A 26,684-nucleotide genomic window follows, 5' to 3' on the forward strand; every position below is an offset into this window, starting at 1 on the left:
CTAAAGCCAGCTTGCTCTTTCGGTTAATTCTCATCAAGTATTCTTTCTAATCTGTTAGTAATGACCCTTGTGAACAACTTGTAGATGTGGGATAACAAGCTAATTGGTCTATAATTTCCAATTTCTGATTTATCTCCTTTCTTATGCAGCAAAACTATGATTGCATTATTCCACTGCTTAGGCACCACACCTTTTCTAATGCACTTTGTGAAGAGCCTTGCCAGTTTTTGTGTTATGTCTCTTCCTCCCAATTTTAACAACTCTACAGTAACTTCATCTTCCCCCTGGCCTTTCCGATTCTTCATTTTCTTCAATGCATGTTCTACCTCATCAGGAAGAATATCGGGTATGTCGTATGTGTTGCTACTTTGCAATCCATCTTCCCCACTGCTGGTATCATTCCCTCGCTCCTTGTATAATTCTCTATAGTAGTCTTCTGCTATTTGAATTATGCCTTCTCTTCTGTTTATAAGTATACCATCGCTATTCTTCAGTTACAGTATCATTTGTCTTTCTGTATTACTGCTCATGGCTGCTGATTTAAATCCTTTGTTTTCCCTTAATGCTTGTTCTACTTTTCTTGTGTTAAATCTTCTTATGTCCTCTCTGAGTCTCTTTCTAATGGCTTTGCATAACTCAGTATACTAAATTTTCTCCCTGTCAGTGTTTTTCTTGCTCTTCATTTGTCGTCTTTGGTTCATCATGACAAGTGTTTCTTGACTAATTTTTTCTTCTTTGGATTTCTGTTTCCCTATAGGTTTCTTGGGCTTTATCACTTTCAGAAAGTTGTAATATTCCTTGTCGATATCTTGGTCCTGAGCAGTCTGCAGAAGCTCAAACTTGTTCTTAAGTTCCAGTACATACTGCTTTTTCTCCTCCTCTGTTATTTCAAAGACCTTTGTATTATTTACTTGAGTCAGTTTTTTCCTTTCCTTTCCTACATCTATATCAAGTGTACATCTTACCATTCTGTGATCACTTCCAACATTTACCTTATTCAGGACGGTAACATCATTCACAATATATCTTCTGTTAGTGAGGATGAAGTCGATTTCATTAGTTGTTAATCCATTTGGACTCTTCCATGTCCACTTTCTGTTCACCCTTTTCTTGAAAAAAGTGTTCATTACTGACAGTCCTTGAGATTCTGCAAATTCCACAAGTCTTTCACCTCTTTTATTTCTTTCACCAATTCCAAAACTTCCTATAGTTCCTCTTTCTGCGCTGTTTTGCCTTTTTCCAACCTTAGCATTGAAATCCCCCATAATAATAGTGTAGTGGGTTTTCTGCTCATCTAGAAGACTCTCAATTTCAGTGTACATTTCTTCAACCTCTTCATCATCATGGCTCGATGTTGGTGCATAAATCATTATAATCTTTAGCTTGTACCTCTTAGAAATCTTGTCTTGACACCCTTGGTGATGTACTTTTGAATTCCAAAATGTTGTTTTTAAAATCTTTATGGACCAGAAACCCAACTCCACCTTCACTCCTTTCACTGTTTCCATTGGTGTACAGCAGATTTCCACTTGATAAACTTATAAGTGATTAATTTCTTCTTCTTGTTTCAGCCAAACCGATGATATTCCAATTCACATTTTCTAATTCCTTTTCCAGCTCTAATATCCTGTCTTCACCGATGAGTGATCGTACGTTATAACAGGCCAAGTTCAATTTCCGTGCATGGCAGCCTGGTCGTACCCAGAGATTCTTAGCACCCTCTGCTTCCACTCTGATCCTCTTGCTGCCGTAAGAGGGAGAGTGAAAGCTGCTGGGGACTGAGGGCCATTTGTATTGTTGTGCTCTCATTGCTGGAGGGTTTGGTCTTTTCCTCTTCACGCTGACCAGGCGTCTTGAAGAGAACCACTCTACACGTTCGTTGCCACCTAAGTGATGTAACAGGGCTTACCATCGAGAAGGTGTGCATGAGTGGATGTTAGGGAGGCAGGCCAACCGGACTTCTCCTAAATCTTCTGTAATAGAGAGATATTGGATCCATCAGTGTTTTAGGCTGAGTGTCTGATAACACACAGGATACCTGTTCTCCTCTAAGCCCCCTCAAGGGCTAACCCCATTCAATATATCCCATCAATAATTAGCAAGGCTATCTGTTTCTGATTGTTATCTGCCTGTTTAACTAGGTCCAATTAATAAACATAAAGGCGATTTATGCTAACTTTAAATTTAACAGCAAACAGGCTAGCCCGACAGATAGCTTTGAAACGAATATACAGAATATAATACAGAAAACAGAGGGCCAACCATAATTCTCATTTCAGTTTTATTTTCAGTCATTTCAATAATATCACCATGATTGAAATGAAAATTATGGTTGGCCCTCTATTTTCTGTATTATATTTTGTATATTCATTTCAAAGCTATCTGTCAGGCTAGCTGTTATCTTTTTATCATAAATCACCTTTATGTTAATTAATTGGACCTAGTTAAACAGGCAGATAAAAATCAGAAACAGACAGCCTTGCTAATTATTGATGGGATATATCGAATGGGGTTAGCCCTTGAAAAATTTCCATTCAATGTATCTGTATATCAATAATTAGCTACATAATCATTATTGTATTCTATATTTTGTATTTATATTATATTATTTCTAATTATTTGTTTATTTCTAGGGTATGGCGATATAGACCAACACGGGCTATCTTAGTATATATAAGTTCTTTTGGCCTTACGGCCAGCTGTATACTGTTATGCCTATGTTTTAATACACTTTCAGTACTTATATAGTGCATATTATACTCTTACTATAGTAATTATATATATATATAAAATCCTCTTTGTTTCTTTTATCGACTCAGATTTTATAAGAGCCACTAAAACCAAACTTGATACATCTTGATACATGGTACATCTTCCTCTTTCATTCAGATAAAAGGTTAGCAGTTATGTCTGGATCCAAAATTTTGACTCCCCTTAGTGGGAGGAGCAACAGAAGAATTCTGGATCACTGTTGTGGGTACTGTGGTGCTAGATACAGTAATTCTTTTCACAAATTTTCACCAAAAACGTTTCCAATGATACTTTTAATGAAAAAAGTATTGTTTGGAAACATTATATAATGGGAAAATTTTACAGATAATGCTAATAAAATTTGCAGATTTTTAAAAAATACATATAATGAAATATACAGTTTTAAAGAACACATTATTTTCAGTATTTTAATGTTTATGTGGAAATGTGGCAATGATTTAAAAGAATAAAACCTATTATATACAGCAGTGCACAAAATAAGTTAATATCGATGTGTTCTTTAATTTTAAATTGTGTATAACATGCATTTAATTACATAAAATAATTATTATTAAAAATATTAAATCTGTCATCTTACATGGTATATCAGGTCCTTAAGAGTACCTTTGTCATTGAATGGAATTACAACAACTGTAAATAGCCTTTCTGTCAGTGTCTTAAAATCAATATCTAACACCGGATAAATATAAGGATGTTGAAGTGCCACAAACAGCTCTAAAAGTGCCTTTTTTGTAGTTGTGCTGCAGCGGATTGGACACCCCTCTTGTACAGGAGTCATAGTAAGTAAACGTTCAGTTTTCGTTGTGGTATCCCGTACTTGAAACCAGTTTTTGCCAACTCTGCTTCCTAAAGAAAAATAGGTGAATATTTAGAATTTTGAAAATAAAATTAAAATTATATAAAACAAACTGATTTTTAAATTTCAGTTAAATTTCAGTAGATGATTTTATTGATTTTTTTTATAAAGACATAAATATCTCAATATTACAGAAAGAAGTAAAGTTATGGGGACAAAGAATTTCACATCAGTGTTATATAAGATATTAGTAACAGTGTTATATTATTGCTAAAAATTTAGATTATAAATTAAACACTGATCTCTAACTGAAATATACTATCATTTAATTTAATCCAATATGCTTATTTAGAATGGCTTAGAGCAGTGTTTCCTAAACATTTTTGCTCGCTGACCCCTTTTTGGCATTGAAAAATAACCATGGATCCTCACATCCTAGCTCACTTAAATATGGGGTGTCTGGATGACAGGTATCTAAAATTAAAAATTTATAAATCAGAACTGATTTATTATATGTTTGCAATCTAACTTTTTCAAAGGGACACAAAAAATAACTGAATAATAAACAGCCGTTATGTGAGTATATAATCAATCATACCTCATAGACTACTAGTATGAAGAATTGTGTTGTTTTATCGTCTCACAAAGTCCATTAAAGTTGCGAGTGATTGTAGACAACTGAATTCTCATGTCGGGTGTGACATCCAGTATGTAACGATATTTAGATTTTGTTAAAAAAAAAAAAAAAAAAAAAAAAAGTAAAATTCCAAGTAGCCATTACAGAAATTATCCACGGTTTCCCTGGGAACTGTTCATGGATCCCAAGAGATCCATGGAGCACAGTTTTGGAACCACTGGTTTAGAGTATTTATTGGTTGGGCAAGTTGATTTTTAATGGTAAATAGAAAACTGGGCCATAATGTTACAAGTCAATTACAGCACTTGCATTGAATCTGGTAGTATATGAAACTATTCCTTATCAAATGAACTACATTTACTGAAATCCATTTGTGAATTTCAATCATAGAAAATTTTGAAATTAAATGAGAAAAACTATTAATCAAGCTGCTGTCTTCTGTTAGGAAAGTTTATATGGTATAATTATCCTGTTTCAAGTGAATTTCCTCCACTACAACTATACACGAGGTGCATATCAGCACACTCTCAATTTTAGAAAATGAAGTTCCTGTGAAACTAAATGTCAGTGAATGAATTCCAGTGAACAGCTATTGTTCACTGGAATTCATTCTTTCAACAAAGCAACAATATCAGTATTTTTTACTACAATTCTGACATATTCACACTTCCATTCCCTTCATCTCAGGTTAAGGACCAAACTTCAAATAATTGTTGTAAATCACTTTCATGCCTATTAAGTCCATTATAATGCATTTTTAGACATATACTTATGATTTTTTTTTTAAATTTCAGAACCCTAGAATATTGTTATGTCCTAGAATTTTGTGCATATACTTCTGAAATACTGTATACATTAAAAATGAAAAAGAGCATATTAATATGTGAAAAATAACAACAAATTATATCAGTTATATTGTACGTCTGAATTTACAGTTTATTAAACTTTCACGTGGTGCTGCATTTCTTATAAACTATGCTTTCAAAATGATAATCATTATACAAACTGATTTTCTTTTATGTACGCATATTTCACCATTTTATTTATTTATTAACTTTAAAGTTGTTATTTAAGTAAAATCAGAATTTACTTCTGTATATTGGAAAAGTACAGCATAATTTAACTGAATAAATAATAGCCATTTTTAAATAATTTTGAACTGTATTCTTTAGAATGAAATTTCAGTACAATGAAATAGTTCTGAGGAAAATTTAGATCTGTAAAGATAGTAGTTTGACTCTGTGAATCCCATAAACAAAGCTGTAATGACAAGTTGCTGCATCAATTTCAGAACAGTAATCACCTTAGGTCACATAAATGGCAAAAATGCACCAAACTTACAGACAAATAACTAACAAGATATGCCTGGGAATTTCATATGAACTTAACCTGTGTTTGTAGTACGGTTATAATTATTTGAATGTACATAACGTCTGAAATTTCCGATGTTTTTAGGTGCATTCAATTTAATTTCAATTTTAATTTCATATAGTCAGAGATACACTTACCTATATCATTAAGTTGATTAGTGAAGACATATCTATTTGATCCTCTTAAATAGTACTGGCAATGGATCATAGCCATATCTAAAAAATGCAATACACAAACATTTAGAACTTCCACAAGAATAGTCTTTTTTTTTTTTTTTTTTTTAAGAATTCAATTAAAAAAGTTTGACTTTTGAATATCTTTTATTAAGATACAGTAATTAAACATGAATAGGAATGAAGAAAATTAGTTTTAAAGAGCAGAATTTAAGCTTAACACGTAAAACATTTGAAATTAAATGAAAACATCTAATAACCTATAAAAGTGTAATGATAAGAGAAAACCATAATTCTTTTTGACAAGAGAACGCCCAGAAAATCAAAAATCCTCTATAGGCATAGGTAAAATATGACATGAGAGGGTGATAAACACCATAAATAGTAGTGAAATATATAAATTGCAATAAGAACTATTTCTATGGGAACATTTTCAGATGCCTAAAGTTACAACAATCCTCAGTTTCAAATAGCAATATCCTACATGGCAGAATGGGCTAGTCCCAAAGGAAGCAGCTACTGTCAGAGAAACGAAATATATTTCGTAAAAAGAGAAGTGGAATAGGGCCAGGGTATGTCTGCCAGGGCCAAAAGTTGATGACATTGAAGTTTGCAGATGATACAAAGGTTGGCACGGTTATTAATGACACCAAAGACAGTATGCTACTGCAACAGGATCTAGAAAAGTTAGGCATATAGGCTGAGAAGTGGCAACTGAAGTTCAACATTGACGAATGTAAAGTACTGCATATGGGTGGCAGTAACCCAAGAGAAACGTACCAACTGTGCGGTACTACACTCAGGGAGGTGGAGAATGAAAAAGACCTGGGGATAATTGTGCAGTCAGATATGAAGTTCTCTGAGCAGTGCAGACAGGCTGCCAGAGCAGGTCACGGAGTTTTGTCAGTGATATATAGGAATTTCTAGCAGAGACAAGGAGATAATTATCCCTTTGTATAATGCAATGGTTAGTCCCCACCTTGAATACTGCGTACAGGTCTGGGGGCCTCATTTTAGGAAGGATGCAGAGTTGCTAGAACAAGTACAGAAAAGGGCAACAAGATTGGTGAGAGGAACAAAGGGGTGCACTTATGAAGAAAGGCTTAAATTTTGCAAGTTGCAGCATCTGGAGACTAGGCACCTGTAAGATGATCTGACTGATGTGCATAAGGCCTTGAATGGTTTGAGCAGGCTCAATGCTGATGGGATACTTCTACTTGCTTAGGTTACAAACCGAAGCGGGCATAAACTGAAATTCAGGAAAGACAGTTGTGTGGAAACTTTCCTTTAGCCAGCAGGTAGTTGATTGCTGGAACAAACTTCCATCTGTCATTGTGGAAGTTGATAACTTAAACAAACATTTGGAATAAATGGATAGGTAAAATGGGAAGGTTTTTTTTTTTTTTTTTTTGGCTGATGCTGCATAAGCTTGCTTTCTTGCATCACATGCCTCTACTAATGCTAATATGGATATAAAAATATTAGATAATTTGAGCCATTCACTTAATAGAATTCAAACTGTCCAAACCAACACATAAGTAAGCTTTAGCAGGTGGGCAGCACAAAAGTTTTTTTTTTTTTAACATAAACTTCTTTGGAAATTCAAGGAAAATGCTGATCTAGATTAAATTACAAATGTCTTCAGTTGTGATTTCATCAGTCTTCTACTTGACATCACATACAACATGTAATTCTACTCTACAAATTCAAAGGTGTATAATTTTCACTCAACTATTTAATAACAAGTACAGGTCACTGTTGAAAAAAAAAAGCCATGAATTAGGGATGAATTTGAAAGTGTCTGCAATTCTGCCCGGACACGATAGGAGGGAGTATATAATGCGAGCCTTGTCGATCAATTCGGCCCTGGAAAGATTGTGCAAGGATCAAGGGATAGAATTTTTTCCAGCCTGGTCTGTACTTGTTAACAGGAGAGACTGCTTCTACAGGGATGGGATACACTTAAATAGAAATGGTGCAAGAATATTTGCTGATGCTATTGAGGCAGTGTTAAGTAGGTCGGAAAACTGCTAGCTTGGGGGGATACAAGGACTAATAGATCAACAGTAGCCACTCGCAGAGGTGAAAGTGATTCTTACCCTGCTTCTATTGGAATGAGCAGCAGCCTGGAAAAAAAGATGCAGGGTATTTCAGAGACTGCTGGGAATCATTGCGATACAAGTAAACACATGGGTTGTGTTAGGATAGCTAAGAATAGTAACAGGTTCATGTATACTTGCGTGTACACCAATGCTAGGAGTTTGGTAAATAAATTTGATGAATTTGAGGTATTGCTCAAAGCATCAAAGGCAGATATTGTTGGGATATCAGAGACGTGGTGTCACACAGATATAAGGAATGCAGAACTGGAATTTGGAAAGTACAATGTGTACAGAAAGCATAGACAAGATAGGAAGGGAGGAGGATTTATGCTATTAGTTAAGAAATACATAAAATCCAAAGAAGTGAAGCATGTCGACATCGCTGGACAGTGCAGTGTCGAGTCAGTTTGGTGTAACATAAGCATTGGGAGATCACAATTGAGAGTAGGAGTGTGCTATAGGCCTAATGATTCTGATGAGTATAATAAAAAAACTGTACAGGGAAATAGAGTGGGCCAGTAAATCAGAGAGTCTTATAATGGGAGATTTTAATTTCCCAGATATTGACTGGAATTTGTGGGTTGGTCACTCACACACTAGCAAGGCTTTTGTGGATTCATTGAATGATTGTTTTCCACATCAGCATGTTCGGGAGGCAACTAGAGGGAATAATACTCTTGATCTGATTATCAGTAGTGATTCTTCAGGCATTAAGAATCTGCAGATAAAGGAACCACTAGATGGCAGTGATCACAGTGTGCTGAAGTGGGATTTACTCAAAGAGGTAACTATCATCAGGGATAAAGGGAAGGGTTTTTGCTTTCGTAAAGGCAACTACAATGGTTTCAGACAGTATTTAAATTCTATACAGTAGGACCAACTAATGATGTTACCAACAGCAAATTCAAAATGGGAAGCATTCAAAGAACTTATCTTGGAAGCTACTAGGCTTTACGTACAAACTAAGAAATATTATTCAAGGTTTAGGCCTAAATGAATGTCAGTTGTTGTTGTTGTTATGTGGTTTTCAGGAGCATTAGCAACTAAGGCCATATTGCTCCGGGGATATGTGGTGGTCATTACCTGACCTTTCCGCATCCTCCATATTTGGTGGTCACGGGCTCGAACCCCGGTCTAATCAAGAAGCATGTGCTACGCACTGCTGCTCCTGCCCACCTGGCTACGGAGGCGCCAAATGAATGAATGTCATATGAACTAATGAGACATATGGTAGAGAAGAAAAATGCATGGGATACATATAAATTAATGGGTGACATGGAAGCCTATGATAGATATAAGCTGGTCTATAACCAAGTCACAAAGGAGATTAGGCAGGCAAAGGCAGATTTTGAGAAATCCTTGGCAAAGGATGCAAAGAAAAACAGAAACGAGTTCTTCACTTATGTAAACTCTAAAAGGAAAGGGATGAATCAGATTGGTCCACTGGATATTGATAGTTCAACAGTTGAGGATCCTGCTCAGGTGGCTAACAAATTAAATGAGTATTTTGCATCTACATTCACACATGAGGAGTTATTCAGGAAGGGGAATGAGAGAGGTGAAGTAAACTCTGGAAGTGAGCTAGATGATTTTGTAATAACTGAGAGGAAAGTGGAGGAAAAACATAAAAAAGGCACCCGGGGTGGATGGGACCTATCCAATGATATAAAAGGAGGCAGCAAAGGAAGTAAGCAAACCCTTAGCCGTAATTATGAGAGCTTCTTTGGACTCAAGGAAGGTACCCATAGACTGGAGATGTGCAAATGTGACCCCAATTCACAAAGGAGGATCAAAGGCTGACACAAGTAATTATAGACCTGTGAGTTTTACTTCTGTTCCAGGAAAATTAATGGAGGCACTGGTTAAAGAAGCACTGAAGGATCATCTAGACAAGACTTCAGTTATAGCTCAGACACAGCATGGTTTTGTTAAGGGAAAGTCTTGCCTGACCAATTTGGCTGGATACTATTATGCAGTCACAAAAGAACTGGATGCAGGGAATAACTTTGATATTATATATTTGGATCTTTGAAAGGCTTTTGATACTGTTGCACATGGAAGACTGCTGCACAAATTGGAGCAGTGTGGCATTGGAGGCAAATTGCTGCTATGGATAAAGGGATGGTTGAGGGGGAGAAGACAGAGAGTGGTCATTGTGGACACTGCTCATTGTGGACTAATGTTGTTAGTGGAGTCCCCCAGGGTTCAGTGTTGGGCCCATAATTGTTTTCTGTATTTATAAATGATATTGATGATGGTATATCAAGCTTAATGTCCAAGTTTGCAGACGACACAAAGGTTGGCAGGGTTGTTAAGGACACTACTGACGCTATGCTGCTACAACAGGATCTGGAAAGGTTGAGCAGATGGGCTGAGAGGTGGCAAATGAAGATTAACATTGACAAATGTAAAGTACTACATATGGGAAACAGTAACCCCAGAGCAACATATCAACTCTGTGGTACTACACTGACAGTGGTAGAGAATGAAAAGGACCTGTGGGGAATTGTGCAGGCAGATATGAAGTTCTCTGAGCAGTGCAGACGGGCTGCAAGAGTAGCTCATGGTGTATTGTTAATGATATATAGGAATTTTTCTAGCAGGGATAAGGAGGTGATTATTCCCTTGTATAAGGCAATGGTCAGGCCACACACCTAGAGTACTGTATACAGGCCTGGAGGCCTCATTTCAAGAAGGATGTAGAGCTGCTGGAACGAGTACAGAGATTTGTTATTTTGGTTTTTTTTAGGAGAATTATCAACTAAGGCCATATTGCTCCAGGATATGCGGTGGTCATTCCCTGACCTTTCCGCATCCTCCATATTTGGTGGTGACGGGCTCGAACCCCGGTCTAATCAAGAAGCGTGTGCTACGCACTGCTGCTCCTTCCCACCTGGCTACGGAAGCGCCCGAGTACAGAGAAGGGCAAGAAGATTAGTGAATGGAACAAAGGGTTGGTCTTAGGAAGAAAATTTTGCAAATTACAGTGTCTGGAGACTAGGCACCGTTGAGGTGATGTGATAGAGGTGTATAAAGGTTTGAATGGTTTGAGCAGACTCAATGCCGATGGGATTCTTCCTCTTGCTCAGAATAATCACCTGAGAGGGCATAAATTCAAATTGAGGTAAGACAGATGTGCTGAAATTTGCCTTTAGCTAGCGGGTAGTTGGTTGGTGGAACAGACTTCCATCTCCTGTTGTGGAAGTTGATAGCCTAAATAAATTTAAGGCTCAGCTGAACAGGTATTTCGAATAAATGGAGGGGTGAAATGGGAGTGTTTTTTTTTTTTTGGCTGATGCTGCATAAGCTTGCTTTCTTGCATCATATGCCTCTACTAATGCTAATGCAAACAAACAACGAGTAACTTGTGCATTCTAAGCAGCAACCCTAACACATAAAAATTACTTAATTTTTTTACAATCACCTTATGTCAGTCTTTTTACATGAACAAACTTATTCAAATACTAGGTATGGAAACAACTGCACTAAAACGGCAATAAACTGAATGCACCTTCCATGCAAAAATTTACTCTAACAGACAGAATAAAGTGACCCAAAGCAGTATGTTTGGATCTGTGGATCAAGCACGTGGGCATTTCTACAAGAATATGGCACACTTCACATAGTGTGGATGGTACAGAAGACTATCTTATTTGAAATGGCAATTTTGTAGCATCAGCCCTTCATTATACAAGAGTATAATGAAGGGCTGATGCTATACAAGAGTATAATGAAGAATAACAAAATAGTATATTTAATTTTTGTTTTTATACCAGATCAGCCAGATTTTAGGTTTGTGTAAATGTAGTCCTTTCAGAAAGACAGATGAGTAATGACAACACTGCGATGTTCAATTGCTAGCATCTTAAAATTATCATTTTCCAATATCCGAATAATGAAACAATACAGTTAGATAGCTGACATGATGCAACAGCATAAGCAAATAATATTATAACTAAATGCAAAATGGGTAATATTATACACAACAACCAATCAACAAATTCAATTTTTTTATTCCCTTATGAAAATGGGATGCTTGTCCTATTCTGGAGCAAGTGAGATCTACATATTCACTGGTATATAAATCTGAAAAAAATATAATTCTGTTTAGTTATACAGCTATTATAAATTTGTAACAATACACTTACTACGATCAGCATCCTTTTGAAGTTTCCTATCCATTTCAAGGCGATCTTGAAGAAAAGCTTCATCTTCTAAAGCAGTATACTCATATCGCAGTCGTCTCCTACAACAAGAAAATTAAATGCTTTTAAGAGCTTATGAAAAAAAAATTTAAAACATGTATAGTAATATAGAAATAATTATTAAAATATTATTATATTATCAAATAAAAACTAAATTGTGAACACTAAAAAAAAAATTTGATTCTATGTTTAACTTTCAGCAATATATCTTTATAAGAAGCAACTGCTTAACTCCTATCAGAATAAAGTAACCTTCAAATTAACCTTTCACAAAAGACACCCTGATTGGCAAGTGTTTTAACTAACTAATCAACCCTAATATGCTTCTTTTTTCTTGTCCTTGGAAAGTTTTTCACTGAATACTTGGGTCATAGTAAACCATTTCTTATGGTACCCCAGTTCATTATTATTATCATTAGCCATATGGTACAAGGAAGCCTGAGGCTTATACTGCGCCAGCCAAAAAAAAAAAAATTTCCGAATTATCCCAAGAGAGAGAGAAGTAGAAGGGAATCACCAAGAAAAAGAAGAATGATGATATCCAGCTCAGGACCCTGGGTGTGTCAAGCCCATACTCACCAGATGTGAGCCCCCAGGGTGGCATACTTATATTAGTAATGACAAATGATGCAAGAAAGCAAGCATATAATGTATTGGAGAAAAAATAAAATAAAATAAAAAAATAACCCATCCCACAACACCTGTCCATCCCCTCCAACAAGTTATCTAGTCCTTCCTTGAATATATATATATATAGGCGCCTCCGTAGCCAGGTGGGAAGGAGCAGCAGTGCGTAGCACACACGCTTCTTGATTAGACCGGGGTTCGAACCCGTCACCACCAAATACGGAGGATGCGGAAAGGTCAGGGAATGACCACCGCATATCCCCGGAGCAATATGGCCTTAGTTGCTAATGCTCCTAAAAACCAAATAACAAACAAACAACTTGAATATATAGTAGACAGTTGAGATAATGGCACCCAAAATAATGGAACATTCGTGTTAATGGCACATTGCCATTGGATGTTTACATACAGTACAGACTCTTGCAGTGCCGAAAAAAGAAAACAGCAAGTCATGTGATTACTGTATTTGTTTACATTCGCCATTTTGAAAGTGAATTCTGTACAAATATCACCGATTACATTTATTTTAAATTAAAAACCCCTCACTATGGCTCTTAAAGTTAATAACCCTCATACAGAGAAGAACAACATTAAAGCTTAGTGACAAACTTGATATAATCCAAACTATTACATTAAGGTCACCCAGAAAGTTAATTTATATACCTATGTGTATTGTGTCTGTAAATTGTGTATGTTCTCTGGTTGATTTGTCTGTTTTGCTGGATGAAAAACCTTGCTATCTATGACCGAGACTGACTAACTCAGCCACAGAGTGAAAAAAAAACACTAAAAGTCCTTCGCTTCATCGACGGGATTCAAACTCAGGCCTTTTCCACCTGGTGTGGGGAAGACAGTGATGATACCATTGTGCTACCTGCACAGACTAAATTTGATAATAATAAAGAAAATAGAACAAGGTGTAAGCAGGAGTGTATTAATGCAGAATATAACATTTTCATCAACACGTTTATGTTTTTTTTGTGCAGTTAATAAAATTTCATTCTTAATCTCTCTATTTGTTATTTACCTCATTATTTCTGCATTAAATATATTAAACATAAAACTTTTTAGACAACAGAAAAATCAAAATAATGGCACCTTGAATCCCTGAGGGTGCCATTATTCTGAAAGTCTACTGTTTTTACACTACCCATGTTCACAACAACAGATAGAAGTCTGTTCCAACAATCAACCGCTCACTGGCAGACAGAAAACTTCCCCACATCTATCCTGCAACTTTGCTAAATTTGAATTTATGATCCTTCGTATGTGTGGTCTTAGCAAGAGGAAGAATGCCATCAGCATTGAGCTTGGTCAATCCATTAAAATTCGCAAACACCTCAATCAGATGAGATCACCTTGTATGTTCCTAATCTCCAGATGTTGCAATTTGCAGAACTGAAGCCTTTCTTCGTAAGATCACCTTTTTGTTCCCCTAACTAATCTTGCTGCCCTTCTCTATATCCAGTCCAGTAGATTGACATCCTTCCTAAAATGAGGCTATCAGACCTGTATGCAGTACTGAAGATGCAGCCTAACTGTTGCTTTCTACAGTGCATATACAGGAGCATTGCCTTGTAGCAAAGCTCCTGTATGTCACTGACAAAACTCTCTGTTCTGGCAGACTGTCTGCATTGCTCAGAGAACTTCATATCTAACTGAACATAAGTCACAGGTCTTTTTCATTTTCCACTGCCCTGAGGAAAGTACCACACGCACAGCTGGTATGCTAATCTGGGATTACTGCAACCCATATACAGTACCATGCATTTGTCAATGTTAAACTTCACCTGCCATTCCTCAGCCAATCTGACTAATTTTTATAGATCTTGCTGACATCCATTTTGATCTAAATCTTTAACAATAGCTTCTAATTAGTATAAAATGCTTAGTGGCCTCTAAGATTACCCTCTAAACACTTCCCATTTGTCATTTACATTTTTTAGCATCAGTTGGTCCCATTAAAAAGAGTCTGAGCACATTATAATCAGCTTTGCAAAAATAAAATCCCTTCCCTTTACCTTTGACTCTAGTTATTGCTTTAAATAATTCCCATGCATCAGAGTAGATTAGACCCTTGTGTAAAGGGTGTGGAAAAGTTTTAGATAACCTAGCTCATGTTGCTGATGAACTGAACAGCTACTTCACATTGAGCTCTACAGATGAAACACCCTTTATAGCGATGGAAGGCTGCATGACTGAGGTTAAGTAGTATGATATCGACAATACTGAAATTACAGATGACTGTTTATTAGGAAATTTTCAAGCATAAAGGCAAGTCCATTTAGTTAATTATGAGAGTAGCATTGGACTCGGGAAAGATTCCTGTGGACTGACTGGAGAAGTGCCAGTTCATTAGCAATACATAAATGTAGTTCTAAGAGAAGTTTAAGTCTCTTTTGGATATAAGAAATAATATATATTTTTAATTATTAATTTAAATTAATTATTTTTTTATAAATTAACATCAAACAGAATTAAAAGGTCATTAATATTATTAGTAATAGTAGTGGCAAATGATGCAAGGAAGCAAAGCTTATAAGCATCAATCAAAAAAAAAAAAAAAAAAAAAAAATCCCATTTCAGCTATCCATCCTCTCCAGTTTGTCTAGTTCTTCCTCAACATCATGATAACAGCTGGGAGATATTTTTCATAAAAATTCGCAAATTTCATAAAATTTTTATTTTTAAAATTCACATTTGCTGATGGCCATTTTAAATTTTCAATTTTTTTTTAGGCTTTTTGTCTATATGCAATCTGGTGATGTAACTACCTCAGCTTTATGATATATGCCATTAGTTAAAATATTTTCATAATAAAGCAGTCCCAAAAAAGCTAGGATTTTCCTCATAATCACCTTCTGTCAGCCTGCCAAACATGTCACACAACAGCAGGGAGTCAGCTGAATCTTTCTGAAGGTTCAGATGACTCCTTAGTTTTGTAATCATTAAAAACAGTGAAAATTTCACCTTCATTCATTTTACTATTCCCTCTTAGTGCCTGGTAAACCGCAGTGAGATCCCCTCTAACCCATATTTTTAAAGTGCTTCCTAATACTATTGCCCTTTTACAGCTCTTTTCAAACTGGTTGCCCATCTTTTGACTTTCACAAAGCTCTATATCTTTTTTCAGGTGTGGTTTCCATACTTGGATACAGTTTCTAAGTGTAATCTTACAATTGCAAGGGTGTAAGAATATTTGCTGATGCTATCGAGGCAGTGTTAGGTGGATCGGAAAACTGCTAGCTTGGGGGGATACAAGGACTAATAGATTAACAGTAGCCACTGGCAGAGGTGAAAGTGATTCTTGCACTGCTTCTATTGTAATGAGCAGCAGCCCGGAAAACAAGATGCAGGATATTTCAGAGACTGCTGGGAGTCATTCCAGTACAAGTAAACACATGGGTTGTGTTAGGGTAGTTAAGAATAGGAACAGGTTCATGTATACTTGCATGTACACCAATGCTAGGAGTTTGGTAAATAAATTTAATGAATTTGAGGTATTGCTCAAAACATCAAAGGCAGATATTGTTGATATATCAGAGACGTGGTGTCACACAGATATAAGAAATGCAGAACTGCAATTTGGGAAGTACAATGTGTACAGAAAGGATAGACAAGATAGGAAGGGAGGAAGGGTTAAGCTATTAGTTAAGAAACACATAAAATCCAAGTGAAGCGAAGCCAGTCGACATCCCTGGACAGTGCAGTGTCAAGTCAGTTTGGTGTGACATAAGCATTGGGAGATCAAAATTGAGAGTAGGAGTGTGCTATAGGCCTAATGATTCTGATGAGTATAATAAAAAAACTGTACAGGGAAATAGAGTGGACCAGTAAATCAGAGAGTCTTATAATGGGAGATTTTAATTTCCCAGATATTGACTGGAATTTGTGGGTTGGTCACTCACACACTAGCAAGGCTTTTGTGGATTTATTGGATGATTGTTTTCTACATCAACATGTTTGGGAGGCAACTAGAGGGAGTAATACTATTGATCTGATTATCAGTAGTCATTCTTCATGCATTAAGAATCTGCAGATAAAGGAACAACTAGGTGGCAGTGATCACAGTGTGCTGAAGTGGGATTTACACAAAGAGGTAACTACCATCAGGGGCAAAGGGAAGGGTTTTTGCTTTCGTAAAGGCGACTATGATGGTCTGGAGACAGTATTTAAATTCTATACAGTGGGACCAACTGATGATGTTACCAACAGCAAGTTCAAAATGGGAAGCATTCAAAGAACTTATCTTGGAAGCTACTAGGCTTTACATACCAACTAAGAAATATTGTTCAAGGTTTAGGTCTAAATGGATGTCAGATGAACTAATGAGACATATGGCAGAGAAGAAAAATGCATGGGATACATATAAATTAATGGGTGACATGGAAGCCTATGATAAATATAAGCTGATCTGTAACCAAGTCACAAAGGAGATTAGACAGGCAAAGGCAGATTATGAGAAATCCTTGGAAAAGAATGCAAAGAAAAACAACAGAGTTCTTTACCTATGTAAACTCTAGAAGGAAAGGGATGAATCAGATTGGTCCACTGGATATTGATGGTTCAACAGTTGAGGATCCTGTTTGTTTGTTTGTTTGTTTGTTATTTAAGAGCATTAGCAACTAAGGCCATATTGCTCCGGGGATATGCTGTGGTCATTCCCCAACCTTTCCTCATCCTCCATATTTGGTGGTCACGGGCTTGAACCTCCGTCTAATCAAGAAGCGCGTGTTATGCGCTGTTGCTCCTGCCCACCTGGCTACGGAGGCACCAGTTGAGGATCCTGCTCAGGTGGCTAACAAACTAAACGAGTATTTTGCATCTACATTCACACATGAGGACTTATTCAGGAAGGGGAATGCCAGAGGTGAAGTAAACTCTGGCAGTGAGCTAGATGATTTTCTAATAGCTGAGAGGAAAGTGGAGGAGAAATTGTTGATGATAAACATAAATAAGGCACCCGGGGTGGATGGGATCTATCCAGTTATATAAAAGGAGGCAGCAAAGGAAGTAAGCAAATCGTTTGCCATAATTATGAGAGCTTCTTTGGACTCAGGGGAGGTACCCATAGACTGGAGATGTGCAAATGTGACACCAATTCACAATGGAGGATCAAAGGCTGACATAAGTAGTAGTAGTAGTGGCACATGATGCAAGAAAGCAAGTGTAGGAGCTTATGCAGCATCAGCCAAAAAAAAAAAAAAAATCACACCATTCCCTCCAAATGCCTGTCCAGTTCCTCCTTAAATTTATTTAACCTATCAACTTCCACAACGACAGATGGAAGTTTGTTCCAGCAATTAACCACCCGCTGGCTAAAGGCAAATTTCCGCACATCTATTCTACATCTGTCCTTTCTTAATTTGAACTTATGTCCCCGTAGGTTGGTAATCTGAACAAGTGGAAGGATCCCATCAGAATTCAGCGTGCTCAACCCATTCAAGGCCTTATAGACCTCAATCAGATCACCGCGCAGGTGCCTAGTCTCCAGCCACTGCAATTTGCAGAACTTAAGCCTCTCTTGGTAAGAGAATCCCTTCATTTCCTTCACCAATCGTGTTGCTCTTCTCTGTACACGCTCAAGCAAATCTACATCCTTCCTAAAATGAGGCCTCCAGACCTGTATGCAGTACTCAAGGCGTGGCCTGACCATTGCCTTATACAGAGGGACAATCACCTCCTTCTCCCTGCTAGCAAAATTCCTATATATCATTGACAAAACCCCATGATGACCCGCACTAGCAGCCTGTCTGCACTGCTCAGAAAACTTCATATCTGACTGCACAATTACTCCCAGGTCTTTTTCATTTTCTACCACCTTAAGTGTAGTACCACACAGTTGGTACGTTTCTCTGGGGTTACTTCTACCCATATGCAGTACTTTGCATTTGTCAAGGTTGAACTTCAGTTGCCACTTCTTAGCCCATCTGCCCAAATTATCTAGATCCTGTTGCAGTAGCACACTGCCATTACTGTCATTAACAACCCTGCCAACCTTTGTGTCATCTGCAAACTTCGACATTAAGCCTGATATACCTTCATCAATATCATTGATAAATACACAAAACAACAGTGGACCAAACACCGAACCCTGTGGGACTCCACTAATAACATTAGTCCACGAAGAGCAGCACCCATTGATTACCACCCTCTGTCTTCTCCCACTTAACCATCCTTTTATCCATTGTAGCAACTTACCCTTAATACCATTCTGCTCCAATTTGTACAGTAGTCTTTCATGCGCAACAGTGTCAAAAGCTTTCCTGAAATCCAAGTATATGATATAAAAATTATTTTTTGCATCCAGTTCCTTTGTGACCACATCATAATAACCAATCAAATTTGTCAGACAAGACTTTCCCTTAACAAACCCATGCTGTGTTTGAATTATTGCTGCAGTCTTGTCTAGATGATCCTGCAATGCATCTTTAACCAGCGACTCCATTATTTTACCCGGAACAGAAGTTAAACTAACTGGTCTGTAATTACTCGTGTCACCCTTCGATCCACCTTTGTGAATTGGGGACACATTTGCACATCTCCAGTCCGTGGGAGCCTCCCCTGAGTCCAAGGATGCTCTCATAATTATGGCTAAGGGTTTGCTTAGTTGCTTTGCCGCTTCCTTTAAAATAACTGGATAGATCCCATCCACCCCAGGTGCTTTTCTTACGTTTAACTTCAACAGTTTCTCTTCCACTTTGCTCTCAGTTATTACAAAATCATTAAGTATCCTGCTACAATTTGATAACCTTCTTCCATTTTCAAATTGTAATAATTCCTCACGTGTGAATGTAGATGCAAAATACTCATTCAGTTTGTTTGCTATCTGAGCAGGATCATCAACAGTCGAACCATCGATGTCAAGTGGACCAATCATATTCATCCCCTTCCTTTTAGAGTTTATATAAGTAAAGAAATCCTTGCTGTTTTTCTTAGCATCTTTTGCCAAAGATTTCTCGTAATCCGCCTTCGCCTGCCGAACCTCCTTTGTGGCCTGATTACAGACTAGCTTATATCTGCCACAGGCTTCTGCGTCACCTGATAATTTATATGCATCCCATGCATTTTTCTTCTCTGTCACGAGTCTCATTACAGACTCATTACAGTAATTACAGACCTCTGAGTTTAACTTCTGTTCCAGGGAAATTAATGGAAGCACTGGTTAAAGAAGAACTGCAGTATCATCTAGATAAGACTTCAGCTATAGTTCGGACACAGCATAGTTTTGTTAAGGAAAAGTCTTGCTTGACCAATTTGATTGGATACTATGATGTGGTCACAAAAGAACTGGATGCAGGGAATAACTTTGATATTATATATTTGGATCTTAGAAAGGCTTTTGATACTGTTGCACATGGAAGACTGCTGCACAAATTGGAGCAGTGTGGCATTGGAGGCAAATTGCTGCTATGGATAAAGGGATGGTTGAGGGGGAGAAGACAGAGTGGTAATCAATGGACACTGCTCATTGTGGACTAATGTTATTAGTGGAATCCCTCGGGGTTCAGTGTTGGGTCCATTATTGTTTTCTGTATTTATAAATGATATTGATGATGGTATATCAAGCTTAATGTCCAAGTTTGCAGATGATACAAAGGTTGGCAGGGTTGTTAAGGACACTACTGACGCTATGCTGCTGCAATAAGATCTGGAAAGGTTGAGCAGATGGGCTGAGAGGTGGCAAATGAAGTTTAACATTGACAAATGTAAAGTACTACATATGGGAAACAATAACCCCAGAGCAACGTATCAACTCTGTGGTACTACACTGACAGTGGTAGAGAATGAAAAGGACCTGAGAGTAATTGTGTAGGCAGATATGAAGTTCTCTGAGCAGTGCGGACAGGGTTGCAAGTGTATCTCATGGTGTCTTGTCAATGATATACAGGAATTTTTCTAGCAGGGATAAGGAGGTGATTATTCCCTTGTATAAGGCAATGGTCAGGCCACACCTTGAGAACTGTATACAGGTCTGGAGGCCTCATTTCAAGGAGGATGTAGAGCTGCTGGAACAAGTACAGAGAAGGGCAACAAGATTAGTGAATGGAACAAAGGGTTGCTCTTAAGAAGAAAGGCTTAAGTTTTGCAAATTACAGTGCCTGGAGACTAGGCACCGGCAAGGTGATCTGATAGAGGTGTATAAAGCCTTGAATGGTTTGAGCATGCACAATGCTGATGGGATTTTTTCTCTTTCTCAGAATAATCACCCGAGAGGGCATAAATTCAAGTTGAGGGAAAACAGATGTAGGATAGATGTGCGGAAATTTGCCTTTAGCCAGTGGGTAGTTGGTTGGTGGAAAAGACTTCCATCCCTTGTTGTGGAAGTTGATAGCCTAAATAAATTTAAGGCTCAGCTGGACAGGTATTTCGAACGAATATAGGGATGAAATGGGAGTGTTTTTTTTTTTTTTTTTTTGTGTTTTTTTTGGCTGATGCTGCATAAGCTTGCTTTCTTGGATCATTTGCCTCTACTAATGCTAATGCTATGACCTCACAGGCTTTCCTTGCTGCTGGTCTACACAGTTTGGAGAATTTCATGTACACACATATCGTAACTACCAAAACCCTTTCTTCCTGTATTGTCTTTAATTCAAATCAGCCAACTGAATAAGTTATTTTGGGGTTACTACATTAAAAAATAGCTGCCACTTTTCTTACTATCCTTGAAGCCCATCCAAGTTATCCTGAAGGAGATATGCTTGACAATGATCATTAGCCACTCTCTCCCAATTTTCACATCACCTGTAAATTTTGACATCAAGTATTCTATCCTTTCATCGATGTCATTTATGAAAATCGGAAACAAGTAGTCCTGAAACAATCCTTGGGGGACCCTGTGTCAAATATTAGACCAATCTGAAGAGTAACCATTAATGACAATCCTCTTTCTCCCACCCTGCAGTCACAGAATCTTTCATGATTCCAGAATGTTCTAGCTGAGTGTTTCTCAACTCTTTAATTATCGGCCCCTAAATGGCTTTTTTAGACATTTTTTTTTCTTATTGCCTCCCATGAAATTTTAAACAAGAAATACTTTATACTTACACTTTTTATTCAATGGGATCCCTGAGCCTGGGCATCTCCATAGTCAGGTGGACAGGAGACCACCTGGCTAAGGAGATGCCCTGACCACCTGATTAGACCAGGGTTCGAACCCGTGACCAAAAAATACGGAGTATGCGGAAAGGTCAGGGAATGACCACCGCATATCACCGGAGCAATATGGCCTTGTTTACTAATGCTCCTAAAAACCAAATAACAACAACAACTGTTAATGTTAGTAAGTTTAATTCTAATCTCTCCTCTTGAACATATATCAATTCTGTTTCCGCTTTGTTAATATTTTATTTACTGAACTAAAACCACTTTCAATCACATAAGATGTTGGGAAACAAAGAAGTACTTTGGCCATTTGAGATCACACTGTTGGACAAAGAAATTTCATTGTTTTTGATCCCCACAACTCAGCCAGTCCCCTTTTTCAAATTTATATTTGCATTCTTTATTACATTTTAATTTAATGAGTTCTTCTTGAAGTTCTTCACTAGCAGGCCTGGCATTGCATCCAATTGGATCTAACATCCATGGCTTCACTTCAAAAGAAAATAAATCTGAAAATCTATTTTTCATTTCACCTTTTAAAGAACATAAATAATCAGAATGATTCTTATGATCATTCTCGGTGAGAGATTCATTGATTTCAGCTAACTCTTGCATACCATGAAATTGTTTTGTCAATAAATTGCTTTCAAATATTTCCAGTTTTTCAGTGGTAGTCTTTTAATACACATTTACACTCTATCACTGTAATTAATTTCTCTTGAAATTGAAGTGATACTTCAAGTTTTCGAAAAATCCAAGCCGTATAGTATATGTTGTTTTTGTGTTTGCTGACCTCCTTTGCTAAATCTGTGTCTTCTTCACTTTCTAAAAAACTAATTATCATATCAAAAAGGTTTACAAATCTTGTTAGACAGTTTCCTTTAGAAAGCCATTTGACTTCTTCCTTCACTTTCCTCTCAGTTATTACAAAATCATCTAGCTCACTGCCAGAGTTTAACTCACCTCTGGCATTCCCCCTCCCTGAATAACTCCTCATGGGTGAATGTAGATGTAAAACACTCATTTAGTTTGTTAGCCACCTGAGCAGGATCATCAACAGTTGAACCATCAATATCCAGTGGACCAATCTGATTTATCCCTTTTCTTCTACAGTTTACATAGGTAAAGAACTCTTTGTTGTTTTTCTTTGCATCCTTTGCCAAGGATTTCTCATAATCTGCCTTTGCCTGCCTAATCTCCTTTGTGACTTGGTTATAGACCAGCTTATATCTATCATAAGCTTCCATGTCACCCATTAATTTATATGTATCCCATGCATTTTTCTTCTCTGCCATATGTTTCATTAGTTCATCTGACATCCATTTAGACCTAAACCTTGAACAATATTTCTTAGTTGATATGTAAAGCCTAGTAGCTTCCAAGTTTAATTCTTTGAATGCTTCCCATTTTGAATTTGCTCTTGGTAACATCATCGGTTGGTCCCACCGTATAGAATTTAAATACTATCTCACACCACCATAGTCGCCTTTATGAAAGCAAAAACCCTTCCCTTTACCCCTGATGGTAGTTACCTCTTTGAGTAAATCCCACTTCAGCACACTGCGATCACTGCCACCTAGTGGTGCCTTTATCTGCAGATTCTTAATGCATGAAGAATCACTACTGATAATCAGATCAAGAGTGTTACTCCCTCTAGTTGTCTCCCGAACATGCTGATGTAGAAAACAATCATCCAATAAATCCACAAAAGCCTTGCTAGTGTGTGAGCGACCAACCCAAAAATTCCAGTCAATATCTAGGAAATTAAAATCCCCCATTATAAGACTCTCTGATTTACTGGCCCACCCTATTTCCCTGTACAGTTTCTTATTATACTCATCAGAGTCATTAGGCCTATAACACACTCCTACTCTCAATTTTGATCTCCCAATGCTTATGTCACAACAAACTGACTCGACACTACACTGTCCAGCGATGTCGACATGCTTCACTTCTTTGGATTTTATGTATGTCTTAACTAATAGCATAAATCCTCCTCCCTTCCTATCTTGTCTATGCTTTCTGTACACATTGTACTTTCCAAATTCCAGTTCTACATTCCTTATATCTGTGTGACACCACGTCTCTGATATCCCAACAATATCAGCCTTTGATGCTTCGAGCAATATCTCAAATTGATCAAATTTATTTACCAAACTCCTAGCATTGGTGTACACGCAAGTATACATGAACCTGTTCCTATTCTTAGCTATCCTAACACAACCCATGTGTTTACTTGTATTGCAATAGTAGTAGTAGTAGTAGTGGCACATGATGCAAGAAAGCAAGTGTAGGAGCTTATGCAGCATCAGCCAAAAAAAAAAAAAAAAAAAAAATCACACCATTCCCTCCAAATGCCTGTCCAGTTCCTCCTTAAATTTATTTAACCTATCAACTTCCACAATGACAGATGGAAGTTTGTTCCGGCAATTAACCACCCGCTGGCTAAAGGCAAATTTCCATCTATTCTACATCTGTCCTTTCTTAATTTGAACTTATGTCCCCGTAGGTTGGTAATCTGAACAAGTGGAAGGATCCCATCAGAATTCAGCGTGCTCAACTCATTCAAGCCTTATAGACCTCAATCAGATCACCGCGCAGGTGCCTAGTCTCCAGCCACTGCAATTTGCAGAACTTAAGCCTCTCTTGGTAAGAGAATCCCTTCATTCCCCTCACCAATCGTGTTGCTCTTCTCTGTACACGCTCAAGCAAATCTACATCCTTCCTAAAATGAGGCCTCCAGACCTGTACGCAGTACTCAAGGCGTGGCCTGACCTTTGCCTTATACAGAGGGACAATCACCTCCTTTTCCCTGCTAGCAAAATTCCTATATATCATTGACAAAACCCCATGACCCGCCCTAGCAGCCTGTCTGCACTGCTCAGAAAACTTCATATCTGACTGCACAATTACTCCCAGGTCTTTTTCATTTTCTACCACCTTAAGTGTAGTACCACACAGTTGGTACGTTTCTCTGGGGTTACTTCTACCCATATGCAGTACTTTGCATTTGTCAAGGTTGAACTTCAGTTGCCACTTCTTAGCCCATCTGCCCAAATTATCTAGATCCTGTTGCAGTAGCACACTGCCATTACTGTTATTAACAACCCTGCCAACCTTTGTGTCATCTGCAAACTTCGACATTAAGCCTGATATACCTTCATCAATATCATTGATAAATACACAAAACAACAGTGGACCCAACACCGAACCCTGTGGGACTCCACTAATAACATTAGTCCACGAAGAGCAGCACCCATTGATTACCACCCTCTGTCTTCTCCCACTTAACCATCCTTTTATCCATTGTAGCAACTTACCCTTAATACCATTCTGCTCCAATTTGTACAGTAGTCTTTCATGCGCAACAGTGTCAAAAGCTTTCCTGAAATCCAAGTATATGATATCAAAATTATTTTTTGCATCCAGTTCCTTTGTGACCACATCATAATAACCAATCAAATTTGTCAGACAAGACTTTCCCTTAACAAACCCATGCTGTGTTTGAATTATTGCTGCAGTCTTGTCTAGATGATCCTGCAATGCATCTTGAACCAGCGACTCCATTATTTTACCCGGAACAGAAGTTAAACTAACTGGTCTGTAATTAAGTGGTTCCTTTATCTGCAATGACTCCCAGCAGTCTCTGAAATACCCTGCATCTTGTTTTCCAGGCTGCTGCTCATTCCAATAGAAGCAGTGTAAGAATCACTTTCACCTCTGCCAGTGGCTACTGTTAATCTATTAGTCCTTGTATCCCCCCAAGCTAGCAGTTTTCCGACCCACCTAACACTGCCTCAATAGCATCAGCAAATATTCTTGCACCCTTTCTATTTAAGTGTATCCCATCCCTGTAGAAGCAGTCTCTCCTGTTAACAGGAGAGACTGCTTCTACAGGGATAATCATATTTGCTATGTGACTTTATTTTACTGATGGTTTTAATAACTATACTGAGAGACTGATAAAGAATTGGACTAATATTTTTTGCAACCAGATGATGTTGGTGCACAGTGCAGTGTATTACAAGAACTTTGCGACATACTTCCTTTAGGTGGGCTATAAACCCTTTATGTCTTCTAACCATGGAAATAGCACCATCAGTGGCATAGGAGACCAAATTTTCCAATGGTACTTGTTTTTCATCAAAACATGTTTTTACAGCAGCAAAAATGAATGCTCGAGTATAGTCAGTTTCTATAGATTTCTGAAACATCTCTTCCTGCAATTTACAATCATCATCAAAATAACAAACGTATGCCATTAGAAGGGTCTTACTGTCAGTAATTGTGGATTCATCAATATGAATAGAAAATTTTGTCATTTTCAGTTTGTCAATTAGCTGTTCTTCAATGTTAACTGACATCTCATTGATTTGTCTTCGAATTGAATCGTTGCTCAATGGCAATGCTTTTAAAATACTGGAAGGATTTTGATGCATCACTGTTGAAATTACAGTCTCTAATGCAGGTGGTATAACAGTCTTAGCAACTGTATGAGCACTACCAGTTTTGCAATGATGTCTGAAATTTTATAAGCAATTATTCCATTGTCATTTGTTTGTGTGTTCTTCTTAAATAAGGACGTAACAGTGTTAAATTGCTCAAAATTCTGTTTTAAATTTTTTAAATATTCAATATGTTTCCTTTTAATGGATCTAAAAGTCTTGATGGTTTCATAGCCTCATTTGAAAAAAAAACTATTACACCTAAGAAAAAGGCTGTCTTGAGTCAAATGGGTTTTCAATAAAACCATAAGCTAGATATTCATCCAGGTACTGTTGACATTTCTTTTCAGCACTTGACATGATTGATGATGAATTGAATAACTACAAAGAATTAAATAATAAAATATAAAGTATTTTTATTCAACTCTCATAGCTCATGTCACTCACAAAA

General features: G+C 37.4%; 1 protein-coding gene across 1 annotated transcript in view; it reads right to left on the minus strand.

Annotated features, from left to right (window-relative positions):
* The window catches only part of Slob (Slowpoke binding protein), a 111,530-nt gene that overhangs the window by 50,197 nt on the left and 34,649 nt on the right, over positions 1-26,684 (minus strand). The window contains exons 3-5 of the mRNA XM_090390275.1: positions 12,000-12,097; positions 5,714-5,791; positions 3,350-3,618 (exon numbers count right to left, since the gene is read on the minus strand). Coding sequence (XP_090246401.1) covers positions 3,350-3,618; positions 5,714-5,791; positions 12,000-12,097 — 445 coding nt within the window. The remainder of the gene's footprint in view (positions 1-3,349; positions 3,619-5,713; positions 5,792-11,999; positions 12,098-26,684) is intronic.

This window comes from Mastigoproctus giganteus, chromosome 2 (genome assembly GCF_048544385.1).
Source record: "Mastigoproctus giganteus isolate SK-2022 chromosome 2, ASM4854438v1, whole genome shotgun sequence".
Classification (NCBI taxonomy): domain Eukaryota; kingdom Metazoa; phylum Arthropoda; class Arachnida; order Uropygi; family Thelyphonidae; genus Mastigoproctus; species Mastigoproctus giganteus.